Here is an 18,214-nt window from a genome sequence, read left to right on the forward strand (position 1 = left end):
GTTGCAGTTCCGTGAAGGTACCTTCCATTTACAGATAATCCTAAACCAAAACTGCTATGGGTGTGTCCGGTCATTTTCGGAGTTCCACTTGTTCCACTGGTAAAGTAAATGGCCATCATCTCATCGTGTTTTGTTTTCACACAGGTGTGGTTGTCACTGGCCTGTCTACAAAGGAAGAACTACAATGATTCTGCACATGATACACAGCACCATGAACTGTTAACCACAGCCAAGTATTCGAGAAACCATCTACTCAGACCTCTTCACCTTATGAGTCAGGCCTCAGTGACTTGGGTTGAATTCCAAGGTAAAAACCATCTCTTTCTCTATCTTCTTAGGTGCTTTCTGGAATCAAACTAAATTTTGTCATCAAAGCCCACTTATGGGCTGGTTTCATAGCTTTTCTACTCTACAAAAAAGAAGACTTGATGCATTTTAAAAAACTGAAGAGGGTGCCTGGATGGCTCAGTCGGTTAAGTGTCTGACTCTTGATTTCTGCTAGGGTAGTGATCTAATGGTTTGTGGGATCAAGCCCCATGTGGGGCTCTGAGTTGACAGTGTGGAGCCTGCTTGGGATTCTCTCTCTTCCTCTCTCTCTGCCCCTCTCCTGCTCATGCTCTCTCTCTGTCTCTCTCAGAAATAAATAAATTAATTAAAAAAAATAAATAGATAAAAAAACTCAAGAGTTTGATCATAACACCAGCATAATGAGGATTCTGTGATCTCATAATGATGGCTATGTGAGAACTGCCCCATCCCCTTCACTGTGGATGTTCTCAAATATGATTTTCTTTTCTTTTCTTTTTTTAAAAGTGATATGAGTGCCTGGGTGGCTCAGTCCAATGGTTAAGCATCTGACTCTTGATTTCAGCTCAGGTTATGATCTCACAGTTCTTGAGATCGAGCCCCACATCAGGCTCTGCATTGACAGTGTGCAGTCTGCTTGGGATTCTCTCTTTCCCTCTCTCTCTGCCCCTCCCCTGCTTGCATGTGCTCTTTCTCTCTCTCTCTCAAAATAAATAAGTATTTAAAAAATTGAGTGTGTTAATAGAAGTCATGGGTAACAGTATAAGGCAGGTTGGTGATTCCCACATTGTTCAAGGATCAGCTGTAGTTCTGAAGGATAACTGGGTTGCTAACAGGCCCCACATTAGGGCAGCTAAGAGGAGGTAAACACTGCACACAGAGATTTTATCTGGGAGTACTGGGCTGAGAATGAATGAATTAGAAAATCCAGGCCACGAGAATTGTAGAAAAGCTGTTTTCCTTTTCTTTCTTTCTTTCTTTCTTTCTTTCTTTCTTTCTTTCTTTCTTTCAAGAGGGAGCAAGTGAGAGAGGGTCAGAGAGAGAGAGAGAGAGAGAGAGAGAGAGAGAATCCCATGAGGGGCAGAGAGAGAGAGAGGGAGGAGAGAGAGAGGAGAGAGGGAAGCAGGGCTCACCCGAAGTGGGGCTCCAACTCACCAACCGTGAGATCATGACCTGAGCTGGAGTTGGATGCTTAATGACTAAGCCACCCAGGCTCCCAAGAAGCTGTTTTCAAAGCCTAACAGGTAGACTAGGTATTTAGTCTGTGATTTCATAATTTTCTTCCTTAAAAAGATTACCTAGAGCAGTGTATTTATCACTTTATTGTAAATACAGTTGCTTTTGAAAACTAAGGTGGGGTTATCATACCAATCTCTCACCACTATAGGCAGTAAACATAGCCTTTAGGAGTGTGGGTTCAGAAGCCAGACTCCCTGGGTTTGAAACCCAGCTCTGCCAGATCATAGCATTTGACCTTATTCATCTGTATTACTATAGCACCCTTTCCTTAGGTTATTGTGACATTTTAATGAGTTAATATATGTGAACGCTTGGAGCAGTTTTTGGCACCTAACCAAGGCAATATAAATGTTACCCATTATTGCAATTATAACATTATTTTAAATAGAACAGTACTTGGCTTTTGGTAAGAACTCAATAAATGATGGCTATTTTAGAGGCAGTAGGAACAAATCCATAGTTGCAAGCATGCTTCCAAATCCTTGAGTAAAGGTAGGAAGTTCATTCTAGAGGGAACTGGCTGCCAGCCTAAAGCTAAGATAGAACCAGTACATGGCCAGAGTGCCAAGTGACCCCTGAAAGCATTCCATAGCAGGGATGGACATCAGTGTAACTCAGTTTTATAATTGCATCCATCTTATTTATAACCAGAAGTGTTGTTATCAGCAAGGTAATGCTATAGCCTACACAGAAGAATTCACTGTGTTTCTCTGTTTCTCTGGGAGATGATAACAGCTCTGTGGTTGGTGCTGTGAGACACCTCCTAGATCCTGCTGCAGGAATGAAGGACTTACTTCCCACAGCTGCTGGGAGCCAGCTCTCTTTTAGAGATTGCTTTGGCTGAAGACAGCTGCCTTGCTCAAGGTCACTCACCTCTCCTTCTAGGGATAGGCCACACCCAGTTACTGATCAGTATGGGTATATAAAGGCCAGGATCTCTTATTTTATCTGGGAATAGCTTTGAGGGGCTATCCATGCCCCAGAGGTCCCAGTGGGAGCGCATGGCAGATACATTTCTTCCTTTGTCCAATTGCACATCCCTCCCCTTCCTTCATAGGTGTTGACCCCAAGACAACTCCTTAATAAACTTCTTACACAACTAATATCTATCTCAGGGCCTGCTTCCTGGAGATCCTAACCTCTAAAAAACACTCCAACCTCTTTCCTGCCTCAGAGTTTGCATTGTTGGTGCAGCCATAATTACTAGTTGTTCACTTTGCCTCATTTTACTTTTCATTTTTCTGATCACTTGGTGGGTTGAACATCTTTTCAGTGTTGCCTTCCTCTGGGGAAGCTGTTCTACAACAATTATGGCTACTCACTTCATCATTTCCTTTAGGTTCCCCCATCCATCTTTGGGTTTCTGAGACACAATTAGCTTGGAGTGCAGATTTTCACATTTAGACGCAACAGCATCTACTGCAGGGGCTAAAACTTCGTCAGTAATAATGCATTTTGCTTTTGAAGATTGTAGTCTGTAGAGAATGTCTCTCTGGGTCAGCTGGGTGGTTCCTGGAATTAAAACTGTCCCTACAGGGGCAGAAAAGAAACTATGTATAGAAGGAAGGATTTCCTTTATCATGGTAGTTAGCTAGTGTAGATATCTCACGTGTACCTTATGTCTCAGGATGAGTTTACCATTCCATTTAACAGTCTAGATATCTATTTATCTTCCATTAATTATTTGGCTTTTGCCTTTCAAGGGATCTTAAAATCTGTGACCCTTTTGGCCTACCATGAAAGCATGTTAAATGCTGGATAATTATCTTCTATCTGAAGACCATTCATAACGTTCAGCTTGAAGAGAGGTTTTTTTCCCCATTTTTTTTTTAAGAGAGTTTGGCTTGTAGAGTAATATTACCCAACATTTATTGGCTAAATGTCAGATGCTATTCTAAGTGTTTTGCATGTTTTAACTTATTTAATCCCTACCCACCCCCCAAAAAAACCAAAACACAAAATCTATGAATAATTTGCCAAAGATCCCTGAAATGGAAAGTGGCAGTGCAGAGATTGAACCCTGTAGCCTGACCCCAGAGCTGTACACTTAACTACTTCAGCACCTTTTAAAACATACGTGAATGTTTTATGATTTCTCTCCAAAGGGAAGGATCAAGGCATTCATCTTTTCTGTACTTCTACTTCTCCCTGCTGTAAATTACACTGTAAGTGTAGTGTAATGGTTAAGAGTGTGTCCTGGAGCCAAATAGTCTTATAGCTTGGCCTTGGACAAGCCACTTCATCTCCATGAGTCTCAGGTTCTGCTACTGTAAAATGAGGATTCTGTAAGATTAATGAGGAGTAAATGAGTTAGAATGTATAAAGAGCATAGAACAGTGCTGACCAAATTTTAGCTATTATTTTCTCAAAGGATTAATGGACTTTCAAGAATATGTCTATATCTGTATCTCTATATCTACATGCATCCATATTTATATTTCAGACTCCACCACTCTTAGGTCCAGACCCTCAGGAGAGGGCTGGAAAGGATACACTTCACAATGGTTTTTGCTCTTCCCAGATTCACAGCAGGAAAGGAAGATTGAATAACACATACCTGCTCATTCCTGGACTCTTGACACTGACTCGTCTTTCCATTTTGGAAAGGATAAGCCCCTCAGTGGAGTTCTTCAGGAAGCAGACAATCAGTACCAAAACACAAAGTTCTTCAGAATATCTTTCCTTTCTAATCAGGCAATGCAGCAATATTTATGAGGCTTTATCTCCAAGGTTATTCCTTAGAGATGTTCCACCTGGGGATAAGTGATTCTCCTGCCATGGCCTAACAGTCTTCTGTTAATAATTTAAAGGCACTCTCTAATGACAAGTTCACAGTCAGTATTTGATGCCTAGTAGGAGCAATTTGTTTAAACACATTATCCTTAGATAATTAATTTCTGCTAAAAAATTATTCATACCCTATTTTATTAAATTTCCTTTTTCTGTTCTTTTCTTTTCTTTTTAATTTTTTATATGAAATTTATTGTCAAATTGGTTTCCATACAACACCCAGTGCTCATCCCAACAGGTGCCCTCCTCAATGCCCATCACCCACTCCCCACCCCATCACCCCTCAGTTTGTTATTAGTCTTTAAGAGTCTCTTATGGTTTGCCTCCTTCCCTCTCTGTAACTTTTTTCCCCTCTTCCCCTCCCCCCCGGTCTTCTGTTGAGTTTCTCAGGATCCACATATAAGTGAAAACATATGGTATCTGTCTTTCTCTGTATGACTTATTTCACTTAGCATAACACTCTCAAGTTCCATCCACATTGTTACAAAAGGCCATATCTCATTCTTTCTCATTGCCAAGTAGTATTCCATTGTATATATAAACCACATCTTCTTTATCCATTCGTCAGTTGATGAACATTTAGGCTCTTTCCATAATTTGGCTATTGTTGAAATTGCTGCTATAATCATTGGGGTACAAGTGCCCCTATGCATCAGCACTCCTGTATCCCTTTGCACTTCCTAGCAGTGCTATTGCTGGGTCATAGGGTAGATCTATTTTTAATTTTTTGAGGAACCTCCACACTGTTTTCCAGAGTGGCTGCACCAGTTTGCATTCCCACCAACAGTGCAAGAGGGTTCCCATTTCTCCACATCCTCGCCAGCATCTGTAGTCTCCTGATTTGTTCATTTTGGCCACTCTGACTGGCGTGAGGTGGTATCTGAGTGTGGTTTTGATTTGTATTTCCCTGATGAGGAACGATGTTTAGCATCCTTTCATGTGCCTGTTGGCCATCTGGATGTCTTCTTTAGAGAAGTGTCTATTCATGTTTTCTGCCCATTTATTCACTGGATTATTTGTTTTTCTGGTGTGGAGTTTGGTGAGTTCTTTATAGATTTTGGATACTAGCCCTTTGTCCAATATGTCATTTGCTATTATCTTTTCACATTCCGTCGGTTGCCTTTTAGTTTTGTTGATTGTTTCCTTTGCAGTGCAGAAGCTTTTTATCTTCATGAGGTCCCAATAGTTCATTTTTGCTTTTAATTCCCTTGCCTTTGGGGATGTGTCAAGTAAGAAATTGCTACGGCTGAGGTCAGAGAGGTTTTTTTTCCTTCTTTCTCCTCTAGGGTTTTGATGGTTTCCTGTCTCACAGTCAGGTCCTTTATCTATTTTGAGTTTAATTTTGTGAATGGTGTAAGAAAGTGGTCTAGTTTCATTCTTCTGCATGTTGCTGTCCAGTTCTCCCAGCACCATTTGTTAAAGAGACTGTCTTTCTTCCATTGGATATTCTTTCCTGCTTTGTCAAACATGAGTTGGCCATACTTTTGTGGGTCTAATTCTGGGGTTTCTATTCTATTCCATTGGTCTATGTGTCTGTTTTTGTGCCAATACCATGCTGTCTTGATGATTACAGCTTTGTAGTAGAGGCTAAAGTCTGGGATTGTGATGCCTCCCGCTTTGGTCTTCTTCTTCAATATTACTTTGGCTATTCGGGGTCTTTTGTGGTTCCATACAAATTTTAGGATTGCTTGTTCTAGATTTGAGAAGAATGCTGGTGCAATTTTGACTGGGATTGCATTGAGTGTGTAGATAGCTTTGGGTAGTATTGACATTTTAACAATATTTATTCTTCCAACCCATAAGCATGGAATGTTTTTCCATTTCTTTATTATCTTCTTCAATTTCCTTCATAAGCTTTCTATAGTTTTCAGCATACAGATCTTTTACATCTTTGGTTAGGTTTATTGCTAGGTATTTTATGCTTCTTGGTGCAATTGTGAATGGGATCATTTTCTTTATTTGTCTTTCTGTTGCTTCATTGTTAGTGTATAAGAATGCAACTGATTTCTGTACATTGATTTTGTATCCTGCGACTTTGCTGATTCATGTATCAGTTCCACCAGACTTTTGGTGGAGTCTATAGTGTTTTCCATATACAGTGTCATGTCATTTGCAAAAAGTGAAAGCTTGACTTCATCTTTGCCAATTTTGATGCCTTTGATTTCCTTTTGTTGTCTGATTGCTAGAACTTCCAACACTATGTTAAACAACAGCAGTGAGAGTGGACATCCCTGTCGTGTTCCTGATCTCAGGGGGAAAGCTCTCAGTTTTTCCCCATTGAGGATGATATTAGCTGTGGACTTTTCATAAATGGCTTTTATGATGTTTAAGTGTGTTCCTTTTATCCCGACTTTCTCGAGGGTTTTTATTAAGAAAGAATGCTGAATTTTGTCAGATGCCTTTTCTGCACCGATTGACAGGATCATATGATTCTTATCTTTTCTTTTATTAATGTGATGTATCACATTGATTGATTTGTGAATACTGAACCAGCCCTGCAGCCCAGGAATGAATCCCACTTGATCATGGTGAATAATTCTTTTTATATTCAATTGAATTCAATTTGCTAGTATCTTGTTGAGAATTTTTGCATCCATATTCATCAGGGATATTGGCCTGTAGTTCTCTTTCTTTGCTGGGTCTCTGTTTGGTTTGGGAACCAAAGTAATGTTGGCCTCATAGAAGGAGTCTGGAAGTTCCTTCCCTTTCAGTTTTTTGGAAAAGCTTGAGAAGGATAGATATTATATCTGCTTTAAATGTCTGGTAGAATTCCCCAGGGAAGCCACCTGGTCCTGGACTCTTATTTGTTGGGAGATTTTTGATAGCTGATTATGGGTCTGATCAAGCTTTCTATTTCTTCCTGTTTGAGTTTTGGAAGTGTGTGGTGCTTAGGAATTTGTCCATTTCTTTCAGGTTGTCCAATTTGTTGGCATATAATTTTTCCTAGTATTCCCTGATAATTGCTTGTATTTCTGAGAGACTGGTTGTAATAATTCCATTTTCATTCATGATTTTATCTGTTTGGGTCCTCTCTCTTTTCTTTTTGAGAATCCTGGCTAGAGGTTTACCAATTGTGTTTATTTTTTCAAAAAACCAACTCTTGGTTTCATTGATCTGCTCTACAGTTTTTTTAGATTCTCTATTGTTTATTTCTGCTCTGAAATTTATTTCTCTTCTTCTGCTGGGTTTGGGGTGTCTTTGCTGCTCTGCTTCTATTTCCTTTAGGTGTGCTGTTAGATTTTGTATTTGGGATTTTTCTTGTTTCTTGAGATAGGCCTGCATTGCAATGTATTTTCCTCTCGGGACTGCCTTCGCTGCATCCCAAAGCATTTGGATTGTTGTGTTTTCATTTTCATTTGTTTCCATATACTTCTAAATTTCTTCTCTTATTGCCTGGTTGACCCATTCATTCTTTTTTAAAAAATTTTTAATGTTTATTTTATTTTTGAGAGAGAGAGAGAGAGCGCGCCTGCAAGCAAGGGAGGGGCAGAGAGAGAGGGAGACACAGAATCTGAAGCAGGCTCTAGGCTCTGAGCTGTCAGCACAGAGCCTGATACAGGGCTCAAACTCACAAACTGTGAGATCATGACCTGAGCTGAAGTTTGATGCTTAACTGACTGAGCCACCCAGGCGCCCTGACTCATTCATTCTTTAAAACTGTTTTTTAATGCTTATTTTTGACAGAGAGAGAGAGAGAGAAAGAGAGAGAGAGAGAGAGAGAGAAAGAGAGAGGATGAGCGGGGGAGAGGCAGAGAGAGAGGGAGACACAGAATCTGAAGCAGGCTCCAGGCTCTGATCTGTCAGCACAGAGCCCAATGTGGGGCTCGAACTCACGGAGTGTGAGATCATGACCTGAGCTAAAGTCAGATGCTCAATTGACTGAGCCACCCAGGCACCTCGACCCATTCATTCTTTAGTAGGATGTTCTTTAACCTCCATGCTTCTGGAGGTTTTCCAGACTTTTTCCTGTGATTGATTTCCAGTTTCATAATATTGTGGTCTGAAAGTGTGCATGGTATGATCTCAGTTCTTTTATACTTATTAAGGGCTGTTTTGTGACCCAGTATGTGATCTATCTTGGAGAATGTTCCATGTGCACTCGAGAAGAAAGTATATTCTGTTGCTTTGGGATGCAGAGTTCTAAATATATCTGTCAAGTCCAACTGATCCAATATATCATTCAGGGACCTAGTTTCTTTATTTATTCTCTGTCTACATGTTCTATTCATTGCTATAAGTGGAGTATTAAAGTCTCCTGCAATTACCACTTTCTTATCAATAAGGTTGCTTATGTTTGTGATTAATTGATTTATATATTTTGGGGCTCCCATATTCGGCACATAGACATTTATAATTGTTAGCTCTTCCTGATGGATGGACCCTGTAATTATTATATAATGCCCTTGTTAATCTCGTTACAGCCTTTAAAGTGTAGTTTGTCTGATATAAGTATGGATACTACAGCTTTCTTTTGACTTCCAGTAGCGTGATAAATTTTTCTCCATCCCCTCACTTTCAATCTGAAGGTGTCCTCAGGTCTAAAATGAGTCTCTTGTAGACAGCAAATAGATGGGTCTTGTTTTTTTATCCATTCTGATACCCTATGTCTTTTGGTTGGAGCATTTAGTCCATTTACATTCAGTGTTATTATTGAAAGATATGGGTTTAGAGTCATTGTGATGTCTGTAGGTTTCATGCCTGTAGTGGTGTCTCTGGTCCTTTGTGGTTCTTGCAACATTTGACTCACAGAGTCCCCCTTAGGATCTCTTGTAGGGCTGGTTTAGTGGTGATTAATTCCTTCAGTTTTTGTTTGTTTGGGAAGACTTTTATCTTTCCTTCTATTCTGAATGACAGACTTGCTGGATAAAGGATTCTTGGCTGCATATTTTTTTCTGTTCATCACATTGAAGATTTCCTACCATTCCTTTCTGGCCTGCCAAGTTTCAGTAGATAGGTCTGCTACTACCCTTATGTGTCTACCTTTGTGTGTTAAGGCCCATTTATCCCTAGCTGCTTTCAGAATTCTCTCTTTATCCTTGTATTTTGCCAGTTTCACTATGATATGTCGTGCAGAAGATCAATTCAAGTTACATCTGAAGGGAGTTCTCTGCCTCTTGGATTTTGATGCCTGTTTCCTTCCCCACAGGGATTTTGATGCCTTCCCTTCCCCAGGGAACTTCTCAGCTGTGATTTGTTCAAGTACACCTTCAGCCCCTTTCTCTCTCTCCTTCTTCTTCTGGAATTCCTATGATAGGGATATTGTTCCATTTGATTGCATCACTTAGTTCTCTAATTCCCCCCTCGTACTCCTGGATTTTTTTATCTCTCTTTTTCTCAGCTTCCTCTTTTTCCATAATTTTATCTTCTAATTCACCTATTCTCTCCTCTGCCTTTTCAATCCACACTGTGGCAGCCTCCGTTTTATTTTGCACCTCATTTATAGCATTTTTTAATTCATCATGACTATTTTTTAGTCCCTTGATCTCTGTAGCAATAGGTTCTCTGCTGTCTCCTATGCTTTTTTCAAGCCCAGCAATTAATTTCATGGCTATTATTCTAAATTCTTGTTCTGTTATATTGCTTCAATCGGTTTTGATCAATTCGTTAGCTGTCACTACTTCCTGTAATTTCTTTTGAGGAGAATTTTTCCGTTTCATCATTTTGGCTAGTTTTCTGTCCCTTATGTGTTTTAAATGTTTGTTGTTTGCCCTGCACCTGCGAGCACTGCTATATTAAAGGAGGGTCATACACTGCCCAGGGCCTGGCCCTTCAGGAGGTGTTTTTTCAGAGATTGTTACTTGCTCTCTGTTGTTGTGACTTTGGTTATTTTATTACCCTATTCGTAATAATATTTTGGACCCTCCACCAGATGTGCTTTGATTTGTTCCTTGGAGTGGCCCTGCAAAGGAAAACAGATAGACAAACAGGAGACAAAAACATGCAAACACACAAATAACACAAGCAAATAAACAAAAACAAAAACTTAAAGACTAAAAACAAAAAACCCAAAAGCACCGACTACAGGTAAAGAAGAAAGTGGAGGCAGTGCTGATGGAAAAGCATATACAAAGAGAGAAATGATAGGAACGCGTGGTGGGGCGGGGCGGGGGGGGGGGAGAAAAAATAAACATTGATTAGGCAGAGAGACTAAAAGCCTTAATCCAGAGAGAGAGAAAGGAAAATAAAGAAGGAGGCGGGGGAAATGAAACGAAGATAAAGTTACCCAGACAGAGAAATTATATGGCTTGATTATTCCAGAGAGAGAGAAAGGAGTGTAAAGGAGGTGTAGAACATGTATCAAGACAATGGATTAAATATGTCTGTTTAGACAGCCCAATAACCAGAGTAACCAGCCTAGGGGAGAGAAGAGATAAGGAGAAGAAATTGGGGGTGGGGGGAGAATATATCTACATATCCATAATTGACCTAGAGTTAATCCAGGCAATGCTGCATTGCTTGTCGGGAGGAGCTGTCTGCAGGGTCTGTGCCAATCAATTGGATACGCAGTTACCCAGTGCAAGGAGGCATGATTTGGCGTATTCTGAACCCACCTCCACTATGGGCCCAGGGAGTGATCCTTGAGGCCTCACCTTGGTGGTGGTGGGATGGGGTCGGGGGGAATGGTGATTCCCCAGTCTCTTCTCCACAGAGCCAGACCTGGTGGACTCAGTTTGAGTAGTCCTCACTGTGCCGGGGCGCAGATGGGGGCGGGGGGGGGGGTCCTTCTGGCTCCACTCTGCCAACTCCCCTGACTCTGCGCTTGGCTAGGATTCAAAGTCCGGCTCAGTGCGCTCTGGCGCTGGGGAAGCGCCTCTCAGTGCGGCGATATGTGGTGTCGACTGGCTTTGTCTGTGCCTCTACACTTCAGGGAGGACAGCCTTCTCCTACTGCGGACTCAGTTGCTGCCCTCGCTGCGAGCCCACAGGGTGGCGGATGCAGGCAGGCTTTGTCTTTTCCCACAGCACTCCAGGGAGACAGCTGCCTTTTTCTCCTGCAGACTGCGCCCTTGGCCCAGCAACTGTGCCCAAGGGGTGAAGGATGCAGGCAGGTTCTGTACTATCATGCAGCCCTCCAGGGAGGGAACCACTTTCTCCAACTGTGGACTGAGCTCTGGCCTACCACCACATCCAGGGCTGGCTCCCCTCCACCCCAGGTGCATGAACGGGGAGCCAGCCCCAGTCGGAAGAAAGCCCTGCAGTTAGAGATCAGATCCCTCTCAGTCTCAATCCCAGTCCGAGGTCTTTCTCCTGTCTAGATACAGTCCTGCACTTCCCTAGCCACTCTTTCTCTTCCCTTTGTCTCTTTGCAGAAAGGGGTCCCTCCCCTCCGTGGCCAAGCAGCCTTTTTTTTATCTCCCTCAATTCGCAGTTACCCACCTTTTTTCCAGCTTTCCCATTTTCTTTCTGGTAGATTAAGTCTCTTTTCCTCCCAGGCTCTGGTGTTCAAAGTCCTTTAGTTTCTACACTTCTTTGTTTGAGAGGCATGGGAAGTATTGATTCCCCCTACTTCTCTGCCATGTTGGACCCTCTCCTCATATCCTATCTTTAAAAGAACCTATTAATAGTGATCAATCTTACCTATTAAAACTGCTTCCTGTCCAAATTAATCATTCTGGGAAGCATTACATTATTTCTTGTCAGGGAACAAAATGTTACTTTAAATCTTGGGAGAGGCCTCTCATTACCATGTTTGTGATATAGGGTGTATAAGATGATATTACCAATTTTTGCATGAAGGGTTAAAAGACTGACACTCGTAGCCCCCTTTCTCCCTGTTAACAGATCTACATGAAAGGACAAAATTTTTACAGAAGTTTGTTTGGTGGACAAAAGAAGTAACTCTCATCATTCAGTTTGGCAACAGGATTTGAAAGCCTAGTCCATCTACCCATCCCTCTAGGTGGTAGGTAATGCTTATTTTCAGAATTGTTAGTATATTAGATTTACCATTTATTGCCTCCTTTCATCCTCCCTTCTAAGAGACTCTGCCTTACTTTCTGTAACCTCAGTAACCATGTTTGTACCAGATGAACTTGCCTCTGACCACATCTGACTGGCCTAACCCAAGCCATGCCAGTCAGATTCTGCCTCAAATATTTGATTTAAGAGACTGAGAACATACAGAGTTAGGATCTAAGGCATCTGTGTGGCAAACCAAAGCCACATGTCGGCCAAAATGAAGGCAGCAAAGAAATCATGTGTTAGCAGATGTCAAAAGAACAGATGCTTGAGAGAGGCAGAGACAAGAGGCCCTATGGCTTTAGAGCAAAAGAAATAGAGAAAGAAGCTGCCTGCCTCCCTTGCAGAGGCCAATTGCTCTTTCTGCACTTTTTTTTTCTGTAAGATTCTTCAGTAGACATCCAATAATTATCCTTCCTTAATTGAACTAATATGAATGGATTTCTGGTCTTGGAAATCCAACATTCCCCTTACTAAGACAATGAGTATAGCAGCATTCATGAAAGCTATCATTTTGTTAAAAAAGAAAAACTGTAAAAGTGGGTTCTGCTACTCCAGTGTATAATTTATATGTATATATGATATGGAATGTATAACTCTCCTCAATTGCAAGTAATTATTATGATAAATTAAGAATGCTTACTTAATATAATGATTTATTATAACGGTAGGGATAGGAATTAATTCAACCAATATTTTACTGAGCATTTACTATATGCCAACAATTAGAGGTAAGACATGACTATCTCATAGTCATTGCCTTTAGGAACATACATAGTCCTATGGGAATGACAAATTTATGAACAAATGATATACCTAGACAACATAGTACAGGTTAAAATAAAAATGCATACATGTTTTTTAGGGGAGCTCAAAAAAGAAAGCACCTAATTGGGACATCAGGGTGGGGTTGCCTGAGAAGTGACGTTAGAGTTAAGACCTGAAAATCCAATAGTTGTCCAGGAGGTTAGGTGTGAGGAAAAGGCTTTCCACACATAGGAAACAATGTGCACAAAAGCCAGGAAATGGGAAGGGTCATGAACCTTATAGGAAACCACTTGCTACTCCTGGAGCACAGAGTATGAAAACAATGAAGGGAAGATAGTTCAAACCTTCCATGACAAACTAAAGAAGTTCAGATGTTACCAGGTAGGCAATGGAGAGTTATTAAATCATGTCAAGCAGCATAATGACAGGATAAAATGCGCATTTTAGAAAGAACAGTAGCTATGGAGAATGAATTGCGTAGGAGTAAAGTGGGCACACACAAGACCAGAATTAGGAAGACTTTTGGGCAAGTCCATTCAGGAGATGGTAAACATGTGAAGTAAGGCAATGGCGATGGAATTGGAGAAGAAGAGGGACTCAAGGGGCACGTAGAAAGTCAAATTTACAAGATGCAGGAACTGATTTGGAAGGAGGAGTAGCAGCTGCTTGGCTTAGGGTACCAGATGAATGGTAATTAACCATGAGAGAAATAAAGGCATGAAACAAGAACTAGGGTAGGTTCTTTGAGTTTGTGGCTGCATTGAGATTCAGATGGCCATGAGTCTATAGGAGGAGAAGAGTGGCAGGTATGAGGGTATTCAATTGTTGATTGGCATTTGGTTAATAAACTTATTTCATGGGGCATCTGGGTGGCTCAGTAGGTTAAGAGTCTTGACTCTTGGTTTTGGCTCAGGTCATGATCTCAGGGTTTGTGAGTACAAGCAGCACATCAGGCTCTGTGCTGACAGCACAGAGCCTGCTTGAGAATCTCTCTCTCCCTCTTTCTCTGCCCCTTCTCTACTCTCTGTCTCTCTCAAAAATAAATAAGTAAACTTAATTAAAAAAATAAACTTAATTTCATTATGAAAAACCCAACTCATAGTTTAAGTCAAAAGATAGGAAATGTTTCAAACACATTTCTAAGGTTTCTGAGAATAATACTATATTGTGTATAGTTCCTCAAATAATTTACCCAAATGAATGTCTCATGATTACTTAGATGTGTTGGAAACTCTCCCATCTAGCCTATTTTAAATATAATCAGATTGCAAGCACTACTAACCTGTTCGCAGACAGGCTACATTTGCAAGCCACCATTCTGGGATCCTGGGCAGAATCACAATTACTCGATCTCCTCTTTTCAGGGCACAGGCTTCTGTAAGTATATTGGCAAATTTTCTAGACAAAGATCCCAGTTCTTCAAAACTCCATCTCACTTCTTCTCCATTTCCATTTATCCACCAGAAGGCTGGATTGGAAGGTCTCTTTCCAGCCTGAGGAAAGACAAACCAGTCATGGATTTAAAGGTCATTATGCAGCTAAATTCTATTTTAACTGACTTAATGGAATATTTTTTCCAGAAGAAAATTCACAGGTCATTAGTTAAGACACACATGGAATATTGGGAAATAACTCTAGAGTCTTTATTTCTAGCTGTTGGGAGCCATGTCATTTCTTCCAGCATATGTCATTTCTCATTTAGCCTGATTGCTTTTCTTTCCAAGAAGTTAGAATTCTTGCATCCCTTTATATTCTCTCAGTGACATATCTATGTCTTGTTTCCTACCATTTCTGACTCTTGGAATCATTTTCATTCGAGTCCTTTCTGGATTTTTAAGAAGTTAACCTATAATCATGCATTTTTATAACCATCACCTTTCTCAGCCATGGAACTATTAACATGTTGAGCCAGATAATTCTTTGCCATGGGGAACTGTCTTATGTATTAGAGGATGTGTGGCAGCATCCCTGGCCTCTAACCATTGGCACACACCTTCTCACAAGTCATGGCAACAAAATTGTTTCCAGACATGGCCAAATATCCCCTGGGGGCAAAATCACTTCTATCTGAGAAACTGTAGTTGGACTGGCCCTTGCTTCATACCTTTTCCATATTGGTCCATTGGTCCAGAATATCTTTAGCAAAGTTGAAATACTCTGGAGTCTCCAGTTTGAATTCCTGTTTAATGGATTCATAGTTGGAAAAATTCTGAGGAGGTACTATTCTATAATCTTTATGCAGTTCTCTCACAGAACCAGGGATTGCTAGGCGCCAAAAACACTTGGCACGAAGTAATGTCTCCATAGTGACAAGAGGTAGCATCAGTCTTGTTGGATGTGTTAGCACCAGGATTTCCACAGAAACCAATCCATCTAAAAGACAAGTAAAAGGATATGTATTTGTCTCTCTCCTAAAGGTAGCTATACCCCAAAATAGCTAAGTTTTATTATTATTACTAACAATCATCCTAAAAATGCCATTCTCTGAGCACTCAATATGTTTTAAACACTGTACTTTGTTTTACTTACATACAAATTATCACTAAATCTTCAGAGTAACTCTGTGACATGGATACTATTATCATTTCTGTTTAAAGAAAGAAAAAATGACGAAGCGAGGCTGTCTTAGTCAACTCTGGCCACCATAACAAAATACCATAGACAGGATGGCTCAAAAAATGGACATTTATTTCTCACAGTTCTGGAGGCTGGGAAATCTAAGACCAAGTGCTGGCCAGTTCAGTTTCCCAGTATGGACTCTGTTCCTGGCTTGTGGATGACCACCTTCTCTTTGTTTCCTCACATCGTAGAGAGAGCAAGAGCTCTGGTTTCTCTTCCCCTTTTATAAAAATATTAAACCTATTATTGGGGTCTCACCCTGTGACCTCATCTAAACCTAATTCCCTCCTAAAGACCCCACCTCCAAATACCATCACATTTCGGGGGTCAGGGCTTCAACATAAGAATTTGGAGGGGTCACATTCAGTCCACAACAGAGGCATTAGTTGGATCTGAACCTAGAACTGTCTGGTCCCAGCCCATTCTCCTGACTATGTACTACTTACTATTGCCTCCCATATGCATTTCTAAAGAAGTGAAGATCTGGGTCATTCAGTTACTCTCAGTGAAAGCAAAGGGCCAAGCCTGCTTATCTAATTTAATCTTTCACCTGCATTTCAAGAGTTGTACAGACATGTTCAGGAGAAATTTCCACAGTGGGTAATCCATAAGTGAGAAAACTGAGAGTATCCCAGTACCAATTAGGCATGAAAGAACTGTCAAAAGTCCTTTGGTTTATAGGCCATAGTTCCCATGCTCCCAGTAGGAGCCCACACAACCTTCCAGTCCAGGCTTGGAGCTGCATTTATGGGAGATGTAATAATAGGGCTTTAACCTTTAGGACTTTTGTGGGGGAGGACCCTTCAGGCCACTGAGCCCCCCTGCTTCTGTGGGAAATCATTTGATCATGATGTCATTTACTTGGCTGAGGTCTCATAAACAAAGTTATTAAAAACATGGTTCTAGGGATTGTAGGGTTCTCTTCTTCATACATTCTGTAATCTTCCAAATTTCCTACAATGAAATACTACTCTCATAATCATTAAATCATTTTTAACTGTAATTCTAGCTATGTGGTATGTAAGGCAGCATGGCTATGTGGGAGAGTTTCTTTACTGATATGTTGCCAAACAATAATTAATAATGTCAGCCATCAGTTTTATCCTAAATAGGTCTGGTGTTTGGGCATCATGTTGCTGCACCCAATACGTTATAAGATCTGGGTTCTTCTGACCCTCCCACCTGTTTATGTGAAGACCAGACAAGTCACTGAACTTGAACCCTCTGAGATCATCTGGTTTGAGCTCCCCATTTTTCACCTGCAGAGAAAACAGAGCCCCGGAGAAGGGAAGCAACTTGCTTCAATATGTCATATCAGAGTTAGAACTAGAACTCACGTCTTTGGATTCTCATTTGAATGTTCTCTTTACTGTTGTTCAATAGGATTTCAGTAGAGCAGTGATTCTCAACCCTGGCTGTATATTTGAATCACCAGCAAAGCTTTTTTAAAAATACCGATGCCTGGGTATTAGACCAATTAAACCAGAATCTCTGGAAGATGGGGCCTGGGCAGCATATTCTTAAAATTTCCTCAGAGGATGTTAACGTGCAATCAAGGTGGAGAATCACTGATTCAGAGGTTGTGATCTGTGAACCAGCAGCATCAGCATAACCCGGAAGCTAGTTAGAAATGCACATTTTCAGAACCGGTTTTCCGTTTTGCCAATGTAGAGATTAATAGAACCCCTGTCAGAGAGAATTGTCCCAAAGATTAAATGAGATAATACATACAAAGTGCTTATCATGGTGTCTAGCATATTACTACTCTCTAGAGCAGGGGTTGGCAAACCTTTTCTGTAAAGGGCCAGATAATAATTTAGGCCTTCTGGGCCATATGTATGATCTCTGTGGCAACTGCTTACTTCAACTCTGGTTGAGATAGAAGCCATTGACAATACATGACTAAATAGAGCTATGTTCCAAAAAAGACCTATTTATGGATACTGAAACTTGAATTTCATATATTTTTCATGTGTCATGAATTATTATTCCTCTTTTGACTTTTTTAAAAATGAAAAAAACATTTATAATATAATATAAATTATAAATATTATGTAAAGATAAATCCCATACATTTGGCAGCCGTCTCCCTTATTACAGAATTAGCATCAGGTTTCATTCAACTGAAAGGAGTTGTTAAGTAGTAGTTAAAAACACTAAGTTTTCAGTGTTGTAACTTTTCTCTTTATTTGTAATTTTTTAGATCATGTCTTCAAATGTTTCAAAAAACAAAAAATGTTTATATTTTTACGTTATAATATTTATAAAAAATTAAAATGTAAAAACCATTCTTGGTTTGCAGCCTGTATAAAAACAGGTAGAGGGTGGGATTTAACTCATGGCTCTAGTGTGCTGATCTTTGGTGTTAGAATGTAAGTTCTATGAGGGTAGGCATTTAGTCTGTTATGTTCATGGGACTATCCCTGGGAAATATCATCGTGTTCGGCCCATAGTATTTGCTTATTTGTTGAATGAAGAAATGACTCAGAAGGGAGAACTTTTATATACAGTTTATTTCAATAGCTCAGGATAAC

At 40.4% G+C, this 18,214-nt stretch overlaps 1 protein-coding gene and 1 long non-coding RNA gene across 4 annotated transcripts in view; one reads left to right on the forward strand and one right to left on the reverse strand.

Moving 5' to 3' along the window:
- Positions 1-18,214, reverse strand: part of ACSM3 (acyl-CoA synthetase medium chain family member 3) — a 46,898-nt gene that overhangs the window by 13,511 nt on the left and 15,173 nt on the right. For all 3 annotated transcript variants that reach the window (XM_042922100.1, XM_042922098.1, XM_042922099.1), the window contains exons 2-5: positions 15,166-15,434; positions 14,344-14,554; positions 2,868-3,075; positions 22-165 (exon numbers count right to left, since the gene is read on the reverse strand). In XM_042922100.1, the coding sequence (XP_042778034.1) occupies positions 22-165; positions 2,868-3,075; positions 14,344-14,554; positions 15,166-15,384 (782 nt within the window). In that variant the 5' untranslated portion in view covers positions 15,385-15,434. The remainder of the gene's footprint in view (positions 1-21; positions 166-2,867; positions 3,076-14,343; positions 14,555-15,165; positions 15,435-18,214) is intronic.
- Positions 23-18,214, forward strand: part of LOC122209857 — a 42,467-nt gene continuing 24,275 nt past the window's right edge. Inside the window, exons 1-2 of the long non-coding RNA XR_006197778.1 lie at positions 23-307; positions 12,117-12,237. This is a non-coding gene — a long non-coding RNA (uncharacterized LOC122209857). The remainder of the gene's footprint in view (positions 308-12,116; positions 12,238-18,214) is intronic.

The sequence above is a fragment of the Panthera leo genome, chromosome E3 (genome assembly GCF_018350215.1).
Source record: "Panthera leo isolate Ple1 chromosome E3, P.leo_Ple1_pat1.1, whole genome shotgun sequence".
Taxonomy (NCBI): Eukaryota; Metazoa; Chordata; class Mammalia; order Carnivora; family Felidae; genus Panthera; species Panthera leo.